A 23,369-nucleotide genomic window follows, 5' to 3' on the forward strand; every position below is an offset into this window, starting at 1 on the left:
TTCCTTGCTTCCCTGAAATAAACTAGGCAAGCATTTGTAGTTGCTAGCTGCAAGAGGTGACAAAAATATGTGATTACTTATGTAAAAGTATTATTGCAAGATTACTTACAAAAGTGTGCTGATGATTCCCAAAAGCATATTTGTGATCCAGGTTACTTTCATAACCTTCAAACATGCCACATGCTGTCTCATTAACTAGGCCTTTGTGCCGACATTCCTCTGCTTCAAATAACCTTTCCCCACCATATCCTCTGCTTGGACCTCCAGCAAATCTTGCTGATTGTTAATTTTCGCTTTATTTGAATGTATGTACCATAAAGCTCTATGAGGCGAGATAACACAGCCACAGTAAGTGCTCAATAAATATTTCTTGGTTGAATAAAGAAAGGAATCCAAGCTAGACACCATGACACACACCTGTAATTCCAGCAGTTCGAGAGACTGATGCAAATTATATAATTGCATAACAATTCTTTCAGGATTCAACAAATCTTTAAAGATTCTTTCAACAATTCTTTTGCAAGTTCTAGGCCAGGCTCAGCAACTTAGTGAGACCCTCAAAATAAAAAGTACAAAGGACAGGGGATGTACTCAGTAGTAAAGTGCCCTTGGGTTCAATCCCCAGTACTAAAAAAAAAAGGTGGGGGGGGGATTCATATGAAGCAGCATGGTATTGTACTTAAAACATGAGGTTTTGGTCAAACTGAGGTTTATCTCTTCTGTTTACTAGTTGGATACCTTGGTTTATTATCTGAAAAATGATATTAAAAATAGTGCTCATTTTATGGTTTTTTGTGTGTGTTGTGTATATGTATGTATGTATTAAATGTTTATAAAATACTTAGCCCAGGACCTAGCACATAGTAATCACACAATTTTTTTTAAACAATATTTAAAAATAAATGTTAGCTTGTCAATCTGATCTCATTGGGTTTCTAACTAAAAGATCTCCAAATCTCTAGCCACAGTGCTTTAAGATTGCTCTCTGTTGAAAATATAATAGAATTCATCAGTGGTGATCTAGAAATGACTGAAAGTTACTAACCAACTAAATGTATGTCAACTTCCAGTTTTGTTCTTTATGAAATATACATATTTGTCGATCTGTTTTATATAGAAGACAAATTGATTTTTTCTTTGATCTGTATAGATAAATTCACAGTTTTCTATTAGTTCTTCTAATGCTTTTTATTGGTACAGAAAATTCGAGGTTAATGGTTTATCAGTTATGTTATTGATTTACTTTTCTTGTATGCATGTGAAAATTATGGTTTCTTTATTAGAATATTATAGTGTATCATATTCATCGTGGTAAATGTTTTTCTTTAGATTAATGGTAATTGCATATATGATCAGAATCATATAATTTTGTGTTCGCCTAATTTAACTAGATAGTTAATTGTTAAACAGTGAGTAAGCATGCTTTTTTGTATTTCCATACCCTCAGGCTATTATATCTAATATAATGAAATTAAGATACTTCTGCTTTATATACATATTCCGAAGGTTAAACTGCCACAAAAAAAAAAAAAAAACACATACATACAAACAAAAAAACCTATAGAGTCGCTACAGAGGGATAATAGTTAATAGATTACATAAAATCTTTTTTGTTGCTTTTGTTTTTGTTTGATTAATCACTGAGCCACATCCCCAGTCCTTTTTATTTTATTTATTTTTTTTTATTTTGAGACAGAGTCTTACTCTAGGGGCTGGCTAAGTTGCTGAGGCTAGCCTTGGATTTGAGATCCTCTTACTTCAGCCTCCCAAATTGCTGAGATTACAGGCATCTGCCACTGCACCAGGCTTAAGATCTTTGGTATCACAAGAGGGACAAGAAAACTAACTAAAAGTATGTAAATGCAAATCAGAGGTAAATTAGTATAAAATGGATCAACAATCAAACTTCTGAACAGTAGGAAACTCTTTCCCAGATCAGTAAACAGAAACAAAAGGGAAAAGTACAGTGTGCAGATTTTATTGTACAAAATTGTGATATAAACATGTAAAAATAATAAAAACAAAAGAAAGAAAGAAAAATCTTTAAAGTGCTCAGAACAGAGCACTTTAAAGTGAACACTGACCTCAAATATTTAGTCAAATTATATAAAAATATATTTCACAAAAATTAATAAAACGGGAAAAAACATGGGGAAATGTTCAAAGTAGTTTTAAAATAAGTATAGGCCAGGCACATGGCACATGCTTATTATCCCAGCAACTCAGGAGCCTGAGGCAGGAGGATCACAAGTTGAGACTAGTCTCAGCAACTTAGCAAGACCCTGTTTCAAAACAAAAAATAAAAAGAACTGGGATATAGCTCAGTGGTAAAGCACCCCTGGGTTCAATCAAACCAAAAATAAAAATAAATATGTATAGATTAGGTATCATGTGTTCAAGTAGGGGGGAAAAGAAATTTGTATTCTTGATATGGGGCAGAACATAATAGAATCTTATAAAAAACAATGATTTAAAGGCTTATAGTGAGTTTAAATTAACCCATTAAATTCTAACAAGGATAAAACACAAAATATATACACTGAGATTTTTATTTTCCAAGAAAGTCTCTTTTCAATCAACAGATAATGTTTAGTTGAGCTTTGAATTTCATGACACATTTCAAGGGTGGAATGGGGTGGAGTTTCTTTTGTTTTTGTTGTTAGCATAAGCCAAAACTTAGCTTCCTTTTTTTTTTTTTTTTAAGCTTTGAAAGCCTTCCAGTATCCATGATACATTGTGATTGGTGCATACTCATCTCTTATGCTTAGAAATACCTTACTTAAGCAAATGTCTGGTAAAGGACATTTTACCTGCTCTTACTGCTACCTAGGGATACTACAGATAATCTTTGATGGTAATTACTTGCATTGATGAAAAGATTTATAGTTGTCAGCACTGAAAATAGAAAGTAATGAGCATATAAGCACCAGTATTTGTTCCCATCCTACTTCATGTGTCTTGTGTCTTAGTTGTGCCCAAGTTGCTCTCCCTAGTGTAGATAGTTATTTAGTTTGTCTTCCTAGGGTTTCCTAAAACACTTTAAAGTTCTCAAGATGTTTGCTCCCTCAGGACACCAGTGGACCTTTTCCTCATTTCACATATGAATGTGAATTATACCGGGCGCATGCCTGTAATCCCAGAGGCTTGGGAGGCTGAAGCAGGAGGATCTCAAGTTCAAAGCCAAGCCTAAGCAGTTTAGCAACTCAGTAAGACCCTGTCTCTAAATAAAAAAAAAAAAAAAGGTTGGGGTTGTGGCTCAGTAGTGTGGTACAATTTCAGTATTGAACCTCTGGGTTCAATTCCCAGTACCACACACACACACACAAATGTGGATAAGCCCTTGTACTGTTCTTAATTGTGGAGTATTATAGTCTTGGTCTCTGATTTTAATATATAAGATCAAATTAAACTGTGGTTCTTAACTGAGGAGATTTTGATACCCACCCCAGGGGTCATTTCACAATGTCTGAGACATTTTTAATCTTCCCAATGAGAGCAGGGAAGCAATGCTACTGGCTACTAGTTGGGTAGATGGCAAGAGTATTGTCACAATGCACCGGAGAGCCGCCTCAGTAGTTAACTGGCCCAAAATGTTAATAATGCTAAGGTTGAAACCACTTATTTAAACTGACACAAAAACAGAATTTCAGACCTTTGGAGAAATCTAAAACTTTTCTCTGTTAGCACTATTGACAGATCTTAGAATATTTCTTAGATTAAAATCTTCTAAATGTAAATTGTAATTTGAGATGTTCCAAGTAAAATTTTAGATTGGGCTTGGGCATTTTTGTTTGTTTTAGGAATAGTGCATGGTTTCTCTTGTGAATATGGATATAGTTAAACAGTGAATGTAAGATTTTAACCTGTAGGGGCTGGGGTTATGGCTTAGTGGTAGAGCACTTGCCCTCACATGTGGGACACTGGGTTTGATACTCAGCACCACATAAAAATAAATAAAGATATGTCCATCTTTAACTAAAAAAGTACTTAAAAAAAAAAAAAAGATTTCACCAGGCACAATAGCTTACACCTGTAATCTCAGAGGCTCGGGAGGCTGAGGCAGGAGGATCATGAGTTCAAAGCCAGCCTCAGCAATGGCAAGGCGCTAAGCAACCCAGGGTGACCCTCTCTCTAAATAAAATACAAAATAGGGCTAGGGATGTGGCTCAGTGGTTGAGTGCCTCTGAGTTCAATCCCTGGTACCCCTTACCCCTAAAAAGATTTTAACCTGTGTATATATTAGAGTCCCTTTTTTTGTTTTTGTTTTTTTAAGAGCTGGGGATTGAACTCATGGCCTTGTGTATGCTAAGCAAACACTCTGCAACTGAGCTACCCCACCAGATTCCTATTTCTTCGTATTAGTTGGTAAAACAAAGTTAAGCACAAATAATATATCTGTCTTCTAGAGATTTATAAACTGAGGATAGCACGCTGTGGTTTCTTTGTTTTTTTTTTTTTGTTGTTTTGTTTTTTTGTTTGTTTGTTTTCATGATAAAACCCAAAGAACTAATGGGACTGGCAATCAGACATATCTGAGCAGCAGGTGGAACTGGGAATGAGCCAAGTAAAAATTTGCTTATCAGATCCCAGGTGGGAGGCACAATCAAGAGAATGATTACAAGTGAGCAAATAAGTACTGAGGGAATAGACCAAAACCCTGGCCCATTTTATAATAATGCTTCATGGGTTCCAAATAGTGAAATTGCATTAGCTTTGTTATAAGTTTTTTTTTTTTTTTTTTTTAAGAATAATCCAAGGAAGACATAGCAGAGTGTATTGTCTCAGTAGAATTTCAGTATTGAGGAGACAGACCAAGGATGCAAAATTTTTATTTTGTCACTTTCTTTTGTGTGAAGTTACAATCATAATACTCATCTCTATAAAAAAAATATGGTGATTAAAATACAAAGCTGATAATACAATGTCTGGCATATAATTAGTGTTCAGAAATAGTAATACCTGTGGTTTTTTAAAGTCTTTTCAAATCTGGAAAGATCATTGGTCTTGTAGAAGCCTTAAAACTAATAAATATCAGAACATGTATAGCCAATACTGTTATTTTGCTTTGCTCTTAACTTTTTAGTATTTAGCAAACTATAAAAAATAAGATTCATTGTTTATCTTATTAAAGGACAGGGGTTACTTGTTTTAGGAACTTTCAGGAAAATAAATGACTTATGTCAAGCGCTTTGTACAATTTCTGGTGCATAATGACTATACTCAATGTTATCTTTCCACCTTGCTTTCATATTGTCAGGAGGATTAGACATTACAGCCATAACACTACTGCTAATGTTAATTTGTTGAATGAACATAGTAACTGGAGTGAAAAAGGAAACACAGAAAGCAAGTCTTAAGTTTGTAACAATGTTTAGCAAAATCAAAATTATTCTGACTAAAGCTGACCATCTGCATTTAGCTGATTTTAAAACATTTAGTTTTGACCATTTACATGATACTAAACCTGAAGACAGCGATTGCAGCCTGATTTATGAATGATTTTGGTCTACTGAATGAATATATTGTCTCTGTAGAGACGGATTGAGTATAATTTTCAGGTTCTGCCAAGGCAGAGCAAAAAAACCCAGCTGTATCTTTTGTTTTCCAGAAACCTTTTGTCAGTCTGTCTTGTTTTCTCTACTCTATTCTTTTTTTACTACAGCTCTGTTACAGTGACTTGGTGACATCCTCCCCCTTTCCCCTACATTCTTTGTCTAGGCAAAACAAGTGTCAGGCAACCATTAGTAATCTGGAGGCTCAAACTGGAAGAAGAAAATTTTTTTTTAATTCTGCTTATTCCGGTTAAAACCTTGGTCCCAGAAAGTTTGAATTAAATATAATCAGAATTAATAACAAAACAAGGAAATAAAAGAAAAAAATTGCTCTGGTTTGTGTCAAAAAGGCAGGTGTTAATTGAAACAGCTTTTCTGGTATGTAATATCCATAAAATTCTGAGTTGGAGATTAATGATGAAAGGTAAAAATAAATTCAAGTTCGTGTTGAATAATTTTCTCATTCTCAACTAGACTTTATTGCTTTGTGTATATATCACAAAGTCACTGGAATTCTTCAATACTTCAAAAATTGATGTTAAATTAATATTAGACTTGGTTCTGGGGAATTTATTAATGCCAAATTAATTGCTTAATATTCACCAATCTGGAGCCATAGCTTAGTTAGTGGTAGAGTACTTGCCTAGCATGTGTGAGGTTCTGGGTTCAATTCCTGGCATCACAAAAATAAAATTAAAAAAAATAATAGTCAATAGATTTTTTATCTTTTAGAAATCTTAAAACTAGTAAGGACCTGTTAAATAACTACATTCTAGGTTCTTAGGGATTTTAGAGGAAACCTGAAAAGAGAACATTCTTGCCAATTATTTACTATTATCTGATTTATGCATAAAAAGACTTACTTATTATCAAATTTGAAAATCATGTAAATATTCAGCATCTCAAATTAAGTGCATATGAAAAAAATCTGTGGTGCTGAGAATGTTTTATATCTTAACCTAAGTGGTGGTTACATTTATATAAATTTCCAAGTGTCTCTATACTCTTGACTCCTTTATTCCCTATATCAGGGTTTCTCAACTTTAGCACTAAATGTCATTTTGAGCCAGATACATGCTTGCGCGCGCGCGCGTACACACACACACACACACACACACACACACACACAAGTGGGTCTGCATGTGCATAGTTTTCAGACTTCCTAAATGAGATTAGTTACTTTACTTATTATACCCAAAACAGAAACCTTTTTTTAAAAAAGTAAATTAAGTGGCCAGTCACAATGGCACATGGCCACAGTGGCTCAGGAGGCTGAAGCACAAGGATCCAGAGTTCAAAGCCAGCCTCAGCAATTTAGCAAGGCCCTAAGCAACTAGGCAAGACCCTGTCTCTAAATATAAAAAAGGGCTGAGGATGTGGCTAAGTGGTTAAGTGCCCCTGGGTTCAATCCCCAGTACCCAAAAAAAAGGAAAAAAGGAAATGTATGTTAAAACACCCGTGGTTTCCCAGTATATTTAAAATGAAATCCATACTCTTTTAAAATAATGATAAATTATTCATTCAAATAATGTTAAATTCTGAAGCTTCTGTTTATTTATATGCAAAAATTGTATGATGTGACCAAGTAAAATAAAAACTTGCAAGCTTCCTAGCTCATCTAACATTTTAGTGACAGAAGTTTAATGACATGAGCTTAACCTTAAAGAACTCTCAAAAGGGCTGGGGTTGTGGCTCAGCCATAGAGCACTCGTATAGCACATGCGTGGCCCTGGGTTTGATCCTCAGCACCACATAAAAATAAACAAAATAAAGGTATTGTGTCCAACTACAACTAAAAGATAAATATTAAAAAATCTTTTTTTAAAAAAGAACTCTCAAAATATGTGTTGCTTAAATAATTTTTTGCAAGTATTGGAATCTTATAACAAGCATAAGTTAATGCCATAAAAAGGAACTTCTGTAAAATTCTTGTAGAAAAATGAATCTTTTGTTCTTGAAGCCATATCTTTCATGGAAAATCAAAGAAAGAGTCCAAAGTGAATAAAGAGAATGTGTGGGAGAGGGAATTTAATACCTTTATGATGAAATTCTGTTTCTTTCCCATATGGACAGGGAAAAGAGTTCATTTTGCACAATCAAGAAGGCTCATAGGTATAATCTATAGAAAGCAAATCAAGAAAAGCCAGTTAATTCTCATGATAATTTTATGAAATAGGCACTGTTTTACAGATGGAGAAACTGAGGTAAGATTATACAATTAGTAAGATTTGAACTCAGGGCAGTTTGACCTTAATTTTACTGCTCACCCCACATCCCATCAATAGAGACTAGTAGAAAGCAATGCAGTTGTGGGTGCAGGGGGAATAAGAACTTCCTTTGTTAATGGAATGATCTCTATTGCTAAGTAAAAAATTTTAAAAGGTACAGAAAAGTGTAGTGTGCCACCATCCATGTAAAAGGGAAAAACATATTTATGTTTACTTGATTGTATATAAAATATTTTCAAGATTCTGGGCAGTACTGATTATAGGATAGATAACTAAGCAACTAGGACATAGATTTTGCCCTCTACTCTTTTTAACCCTTTGAATTTTTTTTAAATATATTTTTTCTAGTTGTAGATGGACACAATATCTTTATTTATTTATTTTTAAAGAGTAGAATATCCCAAAGTATAAAATAAATATCCCTGAGTCTATACTGACATTTATAAATGATTGAATAAACAAATAAATGGAGGATAATAGATGAATCTCCTAGGTAGAAGAATTCCAAATAATTTTTGTAGATATTCTACCTTCAAGGAAAGAGAACATAACTTTCTGCTTCTTAAGTGGGGGATGCTCATTTTAACTTACTTTGAAAAAATATGGTCTGGACAGGGGGTGGGTAGATTTGCAGTGGAGAAATCTGGCAAACCTTAACTCAGTCAACATCAGTGATGTCATATAATAGCTTCCCTTGATAGGATATAATGAAGATGACACAGAATGGCACTTAACCTCTGTGGTCTACCTCCCTGACACCAATAATCCCAGGCTAACCATGAAAAAACATCAAACACATTCCAGCAATGAGGCATCCTACAAAATACCTGACCAGCACTCTTTAAATACAACAGTCAAGGGCATTAGAGTCTGAGGAAATCATCACAGCCAAAAGAGGCCTCAGGGTACGGGACGACTAAAGGTAATGTGGTAACATGGATGGGATACTGGAACAGAGAAAGGACATTAGGTGAAAACTAAGGAAATTTTAATAAAATATGGGCTTTAGTTGATAAAGTTAGGTGATTAATTTATAATGTACCAAACTAATGTAAAATGTTAATAATAGGGTATATGGGAACCCTCTATGTACTATTGTATGAATTTTTCTATAAGTATAAAACTATTTTTAAAAATAAAGACTATTTTTAATATATTGAATAATGTTTTTAAAGTAAATTTAGAATTCAGGTGTCTATGGGAAAAGAAAACCTGAGCATCTTTTCAAGTTTTAAGCTCCACAGGTGGTTCTGATGTGTTATCAGAGTTAAGGCATTGTTTTACGTATTTATTCATGCTTGAAAGAACTAATTTCTGAATTTGTAAAAATTATGAACAATATCCCTGTATATCCATTTCATTGGCAGATTGTTTTGTTTATTTTGCATAATTGTTTAGACTTTTTAAAGTGTGTTCTCATTGTTTATTTCCTGTTTCTTCTTTTTAGATGTTTATCTTTAATATATTCATGCTTCCAGACTTCTAATATTTTTAAACCTTGGCCATAATGTTTCCCTCATGTTCAGTGACAGTATTTAATCTTTTGTTGTTTTTTTGCCAAGCTACATTTTCTATTATCATTTAGTTCTGACCCTTGCTTTCAGATAATCTTACCAAACACACCTAAATCTCTTACCAGCCATACCATTAAATTATAATCTCGAGTAGCAAAAATCCATTTATTTTAGGCTAGTTATTACAACTTTTCCCCTCGGAATTCTTAATTTGTCAATTTTATAGGTGAGTATATTATGAAAGTATTTACTAGCCTAGAAAATGACTTTATTCTTTATTACCACCAATAGCTTTCCAGCCTCTGATGTATAAATTTTTATTTTAAATAAACATTTGTAATACTTTCTGTAATTTTTTAACTTGCTCTTGGATCTCTTAATACCAGTTTCTTGTTGTTATTATTCATTAGGTCATATGTCTGTTAAGAAGGTTATGTTTGTTTTTTGTCCAAGCTGTAAATTTATTTTAATGTTGTTTTCCTTCTTTCATTGGTATGTTTATTAAATTCAGTTCTTCATTACCATTCTTTAGGACTTCTGCTTTGATCAAACCAGCATTAATGATCCATATATTTTGTTAAAGAGAGAAGTATTCTTCATCTCTTTTCATTTTGTATTATATAATCCAGACTCTGATTTTTATTTCCCATACATTAGCTTCATTCTTTGTTTCGGGAGATTGCTCTGGTCTCTTCTATTTCAGTTTCTTTACACAATGCTGTAAGCATTATTTTTTTTAGGTAACAGATTTGTTCATATTACTGCTTTGATCTGAGTCTCTCCCTCTTGGATACAGAATAATATGAACCACCAGTATTTATTGATCATAGTGCTATCAAGAAATTTAATTTTGACAAGAACCCTATAAAGCCACACTACTATGTTATCCCCATTTTATAAACAAGAAACTGATAAAGGGAGGTTTCATAGCTGATCTAAGTTTCTGTAGTTAGTAAGTAACAGAGCTTGAACTAACTCTGTCAACTCCAAGGTTTTTAGTATGGTCCATCAGGCCTGTGTGCATTTTTGTGCTATTTCTGCCCCGTTCTTCCCTACCTCATTCTTCAGTCTCATGGCTACACTTCACCTTGTTCCATTTACCTTGTACTTTCTCAACAATGACATTACATCTTTACCTTTAGCTTATGGAACCCATGCATGCCCCCACCGGCTTCTTTAACTGCAGTTCTGTTTAAATATCATTCTGTGTAGCATTTTATTGTATTAGGTATTATAATTCATCAAGAGATGATTTCTTTCTTTCTTTTTGGTGGTGCTGGGGATTGAACCCAGGGCCTTGTGCATGTGAGGCAAGCACTCTACCAACTGAGCTATATCCCCAGCCCCTAAATATCATTCTGTATCCTTTACTATACTTTCCCAGTTATTTATTTGCTTTTATTTCTATGATTTTGTTTTTATTTCATTTTCATCATTAACTTAACCATGTGGTATAATATTTGTGTTTATTTCCTACTAGATTGTAATCTCCTAGAAGATAGTATCTTTTTTTCTGTTTACACATTATGGGGCAAATACCTTGCAGTTAGCAGACTTACAAGAAATATGACTTTTAAAATTCAGCTTCATTCATACAAATATTTTGTCAGAAGCTAGACATGGTAGTACATGTTTTTAATCCCAGTTACTTGTGAAACTGGAGCAGGAAGATTGTAAGTTCCAAGCTGGCGTAAATAACTGATCAAGACCCTGTTTCAAAATTAAAACAGGGATAGGAATGTAGCTTAGTGATAGAACACCCCCACCAGTATTAAAAAAAAAAAATCCAAATATTTTGTTAGAGAGTTTATTTTTATAAGGATGAAATGTGGAATCTTTTTTATTCACTGTGAAAAATTGTTGGAACTAAGTTATGAAGATATTCTCTAATTAAAATTTTAACATTTTAAAATTAATTTATTTTAAAATTTAAATAAAAATGTAATAATTTCCTGAGTCTGTATTTTTACTGTTATCTTTCCAGATAGTGTTAAATATTTTAAAGCATATTATGAACTTTTATAAATCCTATTGGCAACTCAAATTATTGAAAATAGAATTAGTTTTATAAAAATCTAAATATTTCTATTTTTTCTTATTATTTAACAGGTTCAAAAAATACTAATAATCTCCCAACTTTCTAATGAAGTTCTTGTTTTCAGTTTTTTAAATTTTAACTTTAAAAAATAAAAGATTTGAGAACTCTTGAGAGAGAGATATAAAAGATTTTTCTAATGGGAAAATTAAAGTCAGAAAACAAGAGGAAGGTAGGTTGCTTCTGCACCTAAAAACATCTGCCATAGATCCTAGACTGGTAAAGTAGACTACAAATTTGGCTTGTTTTTTTCTAGTAGGCAAAGTAAACACAAAAACATCACTGATTATATATGATCCAAGTTGCTCATACAAAACTAACCAGGGAACCTTTGTTTCATGGGTCCTCACAAAGCAGGGCTATTGTATGAAGTAGTAAACTCTATCACCAACAACATCCCTAAAGTAAATGCATTTATAGTTTTATGTGATTTCTTTCAGGCCATTCAACATAGGCCTGATAAGGCCTGACACACTGTATAGTTTATTAAAAAATATTTTGTGAGGAGCTAAAATAAGTTATGAATGTTCATAATTCTTGAGACCTGAAGAATTTTCTAGAGCAGCATATCCCAAGACCCTAGTAGATTTGAAGATGATCTTTAAAAATTGATTGGGAAACTAAACATGGTTATTTTGTAAGGCCAGTACTTAAAATCCTCTCTTAACCTCAAACTATTTACTATTAAAAATATTAGTCATACATCTTCATATTTTAGGCCACATACAAATCCCCAAAGTGTCTTGGCACTATATTGACAAAATGGAGAAGCCTTAAAATGATACAGATAGGGCATATGTGAACAAATCTGCAATTCTCCTGCTCTGGCCAAAGGTTTTTTTTTGTTTATTTTTTTTTTTAAAGAAAGGTATTGTAAATGATGCATTTGTAATTACAGTGAGTAAATATAAATAAGGTATTAAATAAATGCTAGAGACTGTGTGTCTTGCAGAAATATTGGAAATAGCAGTCTTGTGACTATAGTTTGATTATTATTGGTCTTCTAAGCATTGTTCAGTAGAACGTACTAAAATGGTGGAAGTGTTCTATATCTGTCTTGTTCAGTATGATAACTTGTAGTTAGCATGGCAGTTGAGTGCTTATATATAATATGGCTTGAGTGAATAAGGAATCAAAATTTTATTTTTACTTAATTCTAATTATTTTACATTTAAATAACTGCTTGTGGTTAATAGCTACATTAGACACCTGAGATAAGCAGCTTATAAAGAAAGGGTGTGGTTTGGCTCACAGTTTCAAAGGTTCCAGTTGCTTTCAGTGAAGAAACACATAATAGTAGATGCATGAGGCAGAATAGAACTGTTCACCTCATGAGGGAGCAAAAGACAGTTAAAAAAAAAAAAAAGAAGAAGAAGACCAGGGTCCCACAGTCCCTTCAGGAACAATGACATAAAAACCTTTCAGTAACCCTACTTACCACATAAGTGCTCCATGATCTCCTAATAGCACCACCCCAAAGTGCCAAGGCTGTAACACATAAATCTTTGGTGAGCACTTAAGATCCAAACTATAATAGCAACTATAGAAGCTGTATATCAGACAATGCAGTTCTAGAGAATGTGAAAAACTACTTGTCTTTCAAGCTATATAATAATAAAGTATGAGTTCAAGATTATATTCTTCATCAGCAATATAAAAATTCTCTGTTTCAAAGAGGTGTGGGGCTGGGGATGTAGCTCAGTGGCAGGGCATTTATCCAGCATGTAGGAGGCATTGGGTTCAATCCCCAGCACGACACAAAACAAACAAACAAAAAAAGTGCTTTCATTCAAAGAGATTTTGTCTTTTAAGATAATCAGTGACTATTTATAAATTTACTTTTCTATTTTTGAATTTTAACCACAAAGCTTGAGTGTGTTTTTTTTGGATATCAATAAAATTGCTATCAAATAGTGTTAAGCTAAAACACTATTAAAAATTCTCTCATAACTTTGAGACATTTACTTATAAAAACAGAAAGTTATGAGTATATTGATATAGGACTATTTTCCCACAGTTTCCAGAGTGTGGATTCTTTGGCATGTATGATAAAATTCTTCTCTTTCGCCATGACATGAACTCAGAAAATATTTTGCAGCTGATTACCTCAGCAGATGAAATACATGAAGGAGATCTAGTAGAAGTTGTTCTTTCAGGTAAGTAAATAACTCCTTTTATTTTGTTCTTTTTTTATTTTAATTTTTGCAAAGAGCTTTATTTTCTGCATTAAATGCTATGTTCAGTTACATTTGGTCTTGGTACTATATGGTTGCTTACTTCTTTCCTCTATAAAATAGTCATTACTATGTAATTTTACTTTTAGGAAGATTACTTACTACTTTCACAGATGAAAAAAGTAGGAAAATGAACTGCGAATTACTTGGGTTTTACTAAATTAATGGAATTGTCAATTGAACTGACAAAGAAATATGTTCTTTTTTTCTCTGAGTCAAATAAATAAAACAATATTAAAATTTTGTTTTCTTTTTCCCATTTTATAAACAGTTTAGATGAGGGAAATTGAGGTTCAGAAAAGAGAATTGGAAAAAAAATATTAAAGATATGAAAGAGGAAATAACAGTACTGGTTTCCTTGGCTTAAAAAAAAATGCGTCTTCCTAGTAGGGACTGAATTAGAGAAAATTATATTCCATGATTGTATAATTGTGTCAAAATGAACCCTAATATTATATATAACTAAAATGAACTAATAATATCAGAAAAAATTCTTCTTTCCATTTTGTTCCCAATGGGCATTTTCCTCTTTACCTTACTTGCTTTTGCCATTCCTTGTTCCTTAACTCCATTTTTAGTCTCATCAACAGTTTGTGGGCAAGATTGTTAGTGACATATGTAAAGGGAGAAAGAATGTCATAATTATGCACATAATAGGTCTGTGATACTTTTTGTTTGGCAAGAAAGGAAGACTGATAGAAAAAGCAAATAAACTTGCCACCTAAGAATTCGGAGTCCTGCTACCACGTTTCCCTCACCCCAAACTCATCTTTGAGCCTATTCTTTAGAGCCTCTCTGACCAACATCACCTTTCTTTATTAGTTCCCACTCCTCTTATATTTCTGTTCTTCTCATTCATATAGCCCCTCCCCATCACTCTTCTAAACTACAACCCCAAACTATATACTTTCCATTCCTTGTCTTTTTCACTCATGAGGGGCTTCCACTCCTTGCCTTCCCTGCAAGTCATGCTTACATCCATTCCTTCTTTGTTATGGACCAGTCGGAATAAAACCACAAGGATGTATAGTAATTATACTTGCAGATTTGTTCTTTTGTTCACTGAGGGGAAAGGAGTTTCTCTCTCTCTTAATCGCTAAGACTATGGAGAACAAACAGATTGTATCATGGGATCCTAAATTAGAACTCTTTTCCAACAGAAATATTGTGATAAATTGAGGTTAAGTTCCACAGTATTTTCATTTTAATTTTAGTGTTTTTTCCTCGGTGTATTGGAAGCTAAACAATTTTTAATTAGTTAAAATAGATCTAACAACTATTTATAGTCTTGTCATTATATGAAAATGCTTGTGAAGGACCAAATAATCTGCATACAATAATAATATCAATAATCCAAGTTGAGTTGGAGTTCAAAATTTGAAGCCAGTGGACTTTCTAAACAAGTTTAAAATTCACAGTATAGAATGTGGAAAATAATTTAATTTTATGGTCAAATGAAAGCTTTAGAGAAATGGTGATTCTGTTTCAACATAAATGTACATGGTGAGCATTTCTGATCTCCTTGTAATTACAAATGCAAAGTTATTTTAATACTTCTCTTTTTAAAAGCTTTGGCCACAGTAGAAGACTTCCAGATTCGACCACATACTCTCTATGTACATTCTTACAAAGCTCCTACTTTTTGTGATTATTGTGGTGAGATGCTGTGGGGATTGGTACGTCAGGGACTAAAATGTGAAGGTATGTGGTTTAAAATTTTTCATATTTGCATTTTTTATTATTAAAGAAAAAAACAAGTCATAGTTGGATCTAGTAGTAACCAGGGTTTAGAATTGTAAAGATTAGCTGGGTGAAGTGATTTGGGAGGCTTCAGCAAGAGGGTCACAAGTTCAAGGCCAATCTCAGCAACTTAGGCCCCAAGCAACTTAATGAGATCCTATCTTGAAATAAAAAATAAAAAGGGCTGGGAATGTAGCTCAGTGGTAAAATACCCCAGGTTCAATCCCCAGTACTGAGAAGGGAAAAAAAAAAAGGATTGCAGAGATTATAAGATTCTGTTCCTACTTCTGCCACCTACACATTTTTATCGTAGGCAACTTACTAGACCTGAGGATGGATTTCTCTGTAAAAATATATTCAACCCCACTGGTTTCATGAATGGTTCAAATAAGGTAATATAGATAAAACATTTGGCACAAAATGTGGCTCAGTAAATATTAACCTCCTTACTTAAAAGTTTTTAGAAAGTTAAGTCTCTTAAATATAATGGTCAAAGTCATTCTAAATTAGAATTGCTAGGGGTTAGGCTGCAAATGTACATTTTTTACAAAGAAGCAGTCTTTTAGTATGTAGGGTCAATAAACTTTTTTGTAATAGCCAGAGAGTAAATATTTTAGGTTCTGCAGAGCATGTGGTGTCTCTTGTGACTTAATTCTGTTGTTGTAGTGTGAAACAAACCATAGACAATACATAAACAAATAGCATGGCTGTGTTCCAGTCAAAGTTGTATTTTTGAACACTGATATTTGAGTTTCATACGGTTTTCTCATCAAAGGAAAGATTTGATACATGACCACAGTTTGCTGCTGGCCACTGTATTAAGCTGTGGCTCTCAATACCAGGCATCATAAAACACTTAGGTATGCCCCCTCCTGCGTTTCTAATGAAGTAAATCAGAGGTGAAACCAGTAATTTACATTTCTAACAAATTCCAAGGTGATTGCCTTTTGGATTGCACTTCAGGATCTACTACTTTAAAGCTAACTTAACCTTTCTAAATAAACCTTTCTGCATGTTTCCTGTTCTTGAATTTGTTACCTTCTACTTAGCCTGTCATCTGAGTTCTTAATCAGGGTAGGTATTGTTGACAGAGAAAGTAAGTTAAATAAAAGAAGTGATAGTTTTTTATGTGTCACATGTAAGCAGTAAAGTTTTTTTGATCTTACATTTTACCTTTTAAAATATATTTAGGTTGTGGACTAAATTATCACAAACGATGTGCCTTCAAGATACCAAATAACTGTAGTGGAGTAAGAAAGAGACGGCTATCGAATGTATCTCTACCAGGACCTGGCCTCTCAGTTCCAAGACCCCTACAGCCTGAGTGTATAGCCCTTCTCAGTGAAGAGGTATGTATTCTAAGGAAATAGAAGGAGGTTTTGCTAGTTATTCCTAATGCTTCCACAGGGTATGACATCATTCTAGAATATAACTTATATAATTAAATATAGTAATATTCCTACACTTAAGAAGCTTAAAATGTAATAATGAAGACAAATCTTACCAGTAGGAATAAATTGGATTTTGTGTACCTAAGGATTGCATTATTTTATCAATTGGACCATTGCATTAGCTACTAGCCAGTATCCTGGCTCCTGGTCTCCATACTTAACTTTCCATCTCATATAAAACAGCCAGATGAGTTTCCCTAATATGCAACTTGATGTTGCTTCCCACTAGAAAACTATTAGTTCGGGAGCTCCAGAAGAACAGAAACAATAGTGTGTGTGTGTGTGTGTGTGTGTGTGAGAGAGAGAGAGAGATTAAAAGAGGGAATTTATTAAATTGACGTATACAGTCAGAGGTTTAATAGTCCTACATGGCCATCTGTAGGCTGGAGAGCTGCTCAGTCAAAAAAGCTGAAACCTCAGAGTGTAAGAAGGACCAATAATGAACCCCATTTCAAGGCTACAGGCCCCAAAGTGTCTTGGAGAGTTTCTAGTGCAAGTGCACATTCAAAGGCTGAAGAAGCTGGAATCTGTGATGGCAGCAAAAAAAAAAAAAAAAAAAAAAAAAAAGAATCCTCCCACTTAAAAGAGGATAGTGTGCATGTACAAGTTTTCTCCTTCTTCTGCTCTTTGTTAAAGCCAGGACCCCAGCTTATTGGACAATGCACATCCAGGGCAGGTCTTTCCCACTCAGTTCTGTGACCTGCATGTCAGTCATCTATGGAAACACCCTTCCAGACATACCCAGAAGTAAGCTTTATGGATTTTCTAGACATTTCTCAATCTAGTCAGGTCCATAACCAAGATTAACCATCACAGAAATCTTTATATAGTCTATGTTCCTGGCAGTCTACATTATTCCAACATTTCCTGCACATCCTTGTTCCTCCTAACTCTGTTCTTCATGTCAGTCGTGCATAGTTTTTCTAGACCTACCTCAATAGCTACCTACCTGCCTTTCCCAATTTTCCTTACCTAGAAGTTATTTTATTTTGTGAATGACATCATACTTTTCAAAACTTTCTAATTGTGTATATGACATACTACCTAATATCACTTTTGTGTCCCGAAGGAGTTTATTATCTATTTAGAGAAGACAATATTTGTGTCTTTATGTGCCCCTAATGCTCATCACAGTACCTGGTACTTAGTAGATACTCAGTTGGTGCGTGAATTAGTGAGTGAATGATTCCATTGAACCTCACATTTTGAGGTATATTCATAAGTCTGTATACACATAAGACAGTGGAGACCCAGAACCTGTCTGAAGTCACAGAGCAAATGAATAAGAGATATTAGAATTAAATCCAGATCTCATTATTTTTAAATCTGTGATTTTTCTCCCTAATGTATTGTGCTTCTCAAAGATAAAGGTCAGAGAAAAAAGAAATAACTCCCTTAATCATTTAATAGTACTTGAAATGACTTTCATCCATAGGTTGTAATCTTATCATTTAGTTGTTTTATAACCTTTTTGATCTTCAATATATTAGTGGCAAAATCAAGACTTGGGATATTGTCTTGATGCCCAAGGGGGTTACAAGATTTTGGTATACTGAGATATTGGGGTAAAACCTTCTGATTTTAAAGTAGAAGAAGAATACTGTGGCATAGAGACCAAGAACAAGGAGTTAGGTATAAACATGTGGAAAAGCTTGGGTGAAGATTGATGGTAGGAAAGTTGGTGCATCTTATGAACAAGTTCATGGATGCTCAAGTCCTTTATATAAAATGGTATAGTATTTGCATATAACTTTCACACATCCTCTTGTATATATTTTTTCTTCTTCCTCCCCTTTTCCTCCCCTTCTTCCTCCTCTCCTCTATTGATCTTCCTTTCACTCCTTTATTTTTGATTGGTACTTTCAACATGCACAGAATTGTGAAATTCTCTTTGGTACATTTATATATGCATATACTCATATACTTTAAATCATTTCTAGATTACTTATAATACCTAATATGCTGCAAATTCTGTGTAAATAGGTGTTGTTCTTACTGTTTGGGGAACTTTATTCCTAAGGAAAAAAAAAGTCTGTGTATGTTCAATACAGATTCATCCACCATACGCAAACTACATTTGTAGTTCAGGGTTGACTGAATATGTGGATGCCAAACCCATGGGTACAGGAGGTTAACTAGTTAAATTTAAATCTCTTGGCTTATATTTTATCCTAAAGATGAAAGTTCCTTAGGAAAGTATGAGAAGTAGAGTGACAAGTTTGAATTGGCTTGATTGCTTAGAATATTTTACAACAAGTAAAACTGGTAGAGTGGAAAGTCCTCAAGGTTTTGTTTTGTTGATCTAGTCATGCAGTCTCAGAAAGTTAGATATAAAGTAAAGGAAGAACTCGGGAGGAAAATCACAGGGAAGAAAGATAAGAAGAGAGGATACACTATAGGAACAGAGGAGACAGCTGAACAAAGAGAAGAGCAGAGTGGCTCACATGTGCCAGGCTTTGTGCTAGGAGCTTTACCTTGTCTCCTAACCACACTCCTAGGAGCTATAGTCTTGTCCTGATTATATAGGTAGGGAAATGGGAAAGAAAAGTTTGTGAGTCACTGAGATATTATTCGTATTAGAAACCTTTGAGTCTATCAAGATGGTTTTTGTTCACATGTAAGAAGGCCGTTTCTGTTATTATATCAGAAGTCAGTCTAAAGAGGAAACAGAGATAGAAGAAGAATAGAAGAAGATATACTGTTCATTGAGTTTGGCTAGATTGGGATCACTAAGGTTAAAGAATCCAAAATTGAGTGCTGACTTTTTGAAGATGAGACAGTTAAGTGCTTCTTTATATCCTTGAGGGTATAGAACAGAATGGAAAGAAAATGTTGGATCTAAGTGTATGTGTAAAAGTGGAAATATTTCTTTCACTGAGAAATACTCCAAAGCCAATTAAATATACATAATTGAGGAATTACTGATTTTAAAAATGCTTTTATTTCCTTCATTATTATGTACAATATAGTATTGGCAATGTTATATGGTTTTTGTGGACAATTAACTTGGGCAAATGTTAGCTTAAAACTAAACTGTGGAAATAATCAATTACTTTTAGAAATTTTCTGGCTTTGCATTAATAGGCAAGAAATAACAATTTAAGCAAAATGGTAATTTGTAAATAGGGGACATTAAAACAAGGTAAGAAGAAATTTCACTCATTGTTACTTTAATCTCAATAGTTCCCTGCCCCCTTTGTGTGTGTGTGTGTGTGTGTGTGTGTGTGTGTGTTGCCAGGGGTTGGACTTAGGGCTTTGCACATGCTCTATCATTTAGCTAAACTTCAAGCCCTGCAGATATTTTCCCAGATAGACCTTATGTGTTTCTTTTTAAGTATCCTGTGTTTGGGATTTTTGGGGTGATCGTGGTGAATTTTTTGTTTGTTTGTGGTTTTTTTGTTTTGTGGTGCTAAGGATCAAACCCAGGACTTCACATATGCTAAATAAGCAGCTCTACCACTGAACTAAATCCTTAGCCCCTTCATAGTCCCATTTTAATCAATTTCTCTTGCTAATCTACCAACGTTCTCTTTCCTTCAAATTCTGATTAAGTCTGCCATACCATTTCTTCCTTAATAGACAAACCGCTGTTACAAGTAGGATTGTATTGGAAGCCTGAATATATTTTTTAAAATTTTTTTTAATTGTAGATGAACACAGTATCTTTATTTTATTTATTTTTATGTGGTGCTGAGGATCAAGCCAAGTGCCTCACACGTGCTAGGCAAGTGTTCTACCACTGAGCCAAAACTCCAGCCCCCTCAGTATATTGAGATGGGAAATCTGTAGATGGACTAGAATGAAGAAGAACTAAACATAAATCTAGATTCTGATATTACCACTTACTGGTATTAATCCCTTTAAGCCTATTTTTTCCTATTTAAAATTGAGATAACATAAATAACTTTACCTGGATATAACATATTAGGTGGCTGCTACAACCTTGATCCTCTGAACAGTTCCTGACACACATGGTCTTTACCATGTCCCCAAGACCCCAATCCCAGCAGGACCTGACCAGAAGGCAGTAACTGACCACTGATATTTGTAAAGGTCTGTTATGAAGTTTCTTTTTTACAGGAGTGCCCTTTATGTTTGATGATGGCTGCCTAAATCAGTCTAACTCCACCTTGTGTGTTTTGAATTTGAGATAAATCAAAAGTGGTAGAAGCAGAATCAAGAGAAGCAGAGTGTTGAGCCACCATTAGAATAGGGAGCCAGGGGTGAGCAGACTTAAAATATCTGTTTCTGGTTCCCTTTGGCTTCTTTCTTAACTTTGCAGAATCCCTGTGGTGTTCCTTTAGCTGAAGGTGTTCCATGCATGGCAGCAGGGAGAAAGGGTGAGCCAGACCAGACACCTTGGACATCTGAAGCATGCAAATGTGGTTTGGGTTTTAACATTCTTTTTGAACTTTTCCCGAATTAAACAGCTTCATAATTCATTTCAGAAATTTCTCGATACACATTAGGAAAAAACTATTGATCTGAAACTACATTTGTGTTCCTTTTATAGTGTTCTGCATTCAGTTGTTTTGTTCTGATTCTTTTCCTTTTCTTCTGTTTTTTGCTCGTCTTCCTCCTTTTACTTCCTCCTACATTTCTCTGTCTCTTGTTTTTTTCTCACTTCTTTTGCTTCCATTAGTGGAACGTATCAATATAGAAAAACTCAACTTTTCTGAGTTATAAATATTCCTAGTTACAGAAGTCATCCAAACAGTCTCAGGACCTCAATTCTGGCAGAGAAGATGCAAACAGTTACATACAGCATAATCTATTCATATATCTAGGTGGTAGTTAGGTATTTAACTTTGTGCTTGAGAACCTGGGTTATGTTTTATTCAGTTTTGTGTCCCAAATATATAACATGGGGCCTAGCATATAATAATAAGTGAATGTTTGGTGAATGAATGAAATGAGCCACATTGAAATAGCCAACAATTTACTTTATTTCCTTCATATAGAAAGAGCATAGTTACAAAATCCTTTTCTCCCTTATATTACACAAAAATTTCATATTGTTCTTTAATTTTGTTTTTTGTTCACTTGGGAGAAAAAAATCCAAAGAACTTGAAAATATTAAGGAATTACTTAAAGCCTAATTACTAAGGCTAAAGCCATTTTTTTTAAATGCATTTTTTTAGTTGTAGTTGGACGCAATACCTTTATTTTATTTATTTTTATGTGGTGCTAAGGATTGAACCCAGCACCTCACACATGCTAGGTGAGCACTCTACCACTGAGCCCCAGCCCCAGCCCCTAAAGCTAAAGCCATTTTAATTATTTTGTACCTGTCATTAATTATATCATCAAAATGAATTAGACATAAATTTATATATATATAGGTTGAGATATTTTTGAAAATCTAAAATTTATTTTAAAATAATTTTGAGACTTCATGTTCAATAATACAATAATACTCTTCAAATTTATGTACATTTTCTATGATTAAATCCTTAGGGTTTTGTTTTTGTTGTTTGTTTTGGGTTTGGAGGTTAAACTCAGGGTCATTTAATCACTGAACAACATCTGCAGCCCTTTTTATTTCTTATTTTGAGACAGGATCTCACTCAGTTGCTTAGGGGTCCTCTGAGTTACTGAGGCTGGCCTCAAACTTGTGATCTTCCTGCCTCAGTCTCCTGGGTGGCTGGAATAACCAGCATGAGCCACCATTCCTGGCTTTGGTCATGTTTTGAATAGATTTGAAAATTAGTTATAAATTAATGTTAAACCGGTCATGGTGGTACACCCCTTAATTCCATCAGTTTAGAAGGTTGAGGCAGGAGGATCATAATTCAGTGCCAGACTGGGCAACTTAGCAAGACGCTGCCTCAAAACAAAAAATAAATAAAAAGAACAGGGAATGTAGCTCAGTATTGGAACACCCCAAGGTATGATCCTCATTACTACAAAAAAATAAAATAATTGAGTCATGTTAAGATTTTTGGCTTTTAATTATATGCTGAACGTGCCTGGCAAATAATAGTTAGTCAATGAAAAAAATGACATATATCTGAATGAACACACCTTATTTTCATTTGTTGTTGTTGTTGTTGTTGTTTTTAATGTGAGTAATAGCAAGAAAAAGAATCTATACTTTTCTCCTTCAAGGGTTGATAAACTAAATTTTCCATAGGAAATTGCTGAAATCCACATTTCAGATTATTGACTTTAGCATTGCAAATAATGACTTTTGTGGTTAAGCTGTGCTCCCACACTTTGTTTTTAATATTGATTTATTTATATTTTAGTCGCATGTTCACCAAGAACCAAGTAAGAGAATTCCATCTTGGAGTGGTCGCCCAATCTGGATGGAAAAGATGGTAATGTGCAGAGTAAAAGTTCCACACACGTTTGCTGTTCACTCTTACGGCCGCCCCACAATATGTCAGTACTGCAAACGGTTACTGAAAGGTCTCTTTCGCCAAGGAATGCAGTGCAAAGGTAGGATTGAATGTTTTCTTTCAGTAAAATTTCTTTTTTTTTTCTTAATACATATAAAATATTTTTAGTTGTAGATGGACACAATACCTTTATTTTATTTGTCTATTTTTATGT

General features: G+C 33.9%; 1 protein-coding gene and 1 non-coding gene across 4 annotated transcripts in view; one reads left to right on the forward strand and one right to left on the reverse strand.

Annotated features, from left to right (window-relative positions):
* The window catches only part of Prkd3 (protein kinase D3), a 69,610-nt gene that overhangs the window by 10,528 nt on the left and 35,713 nt on the right, over positions 1 to 23,369 (forward strand). For all 3 annotated transcript variants that reach the window (XM_048804540.1, XM_015479758.2, XM_048804541.1), the window contains exons 3-6: positions 13,407 to 13,545; positions 15,193 to 15,324; positions 16,555 to 16,712; positions 23,063 to 23,255. In XM_048804540.1, the coding sequence (XP_048660497.1) occupies positions 13,407 to 13,545; positions 15,193 to 15,324; positions 16,555 to 16,712; positions 23,063 to 23,255 (622 nt within the window). The remainder of the gene's footprint in view (positions 1 to 13,406; positions 13,546 to 15,192; positions 15,325 to 16,554; positions 16,713 to 23,062; positions 23,256 to 23,369) is intronic.
* Trnav-cac lies at positions 10,563 to 10,635 on the reverse strand. The gene has a single exon. It is a non-coding gene; the product is annotated as a tRNA-Val (tRNA).

The sequence above is a fragment of the Marmota marmota genome, unplaced genomic scaffold (genome assembly GCF_001458135.2).
Source record: "Marmota marmota marmota unplaced genomic scaffold, marMar, whole genome shotgun sequence".
Lineage (NCBI taxonomy): Eukaryota > Metazoa > Chordata > Mammalia > Rodentia > Sciuridae > Marmota > Marmota marmota.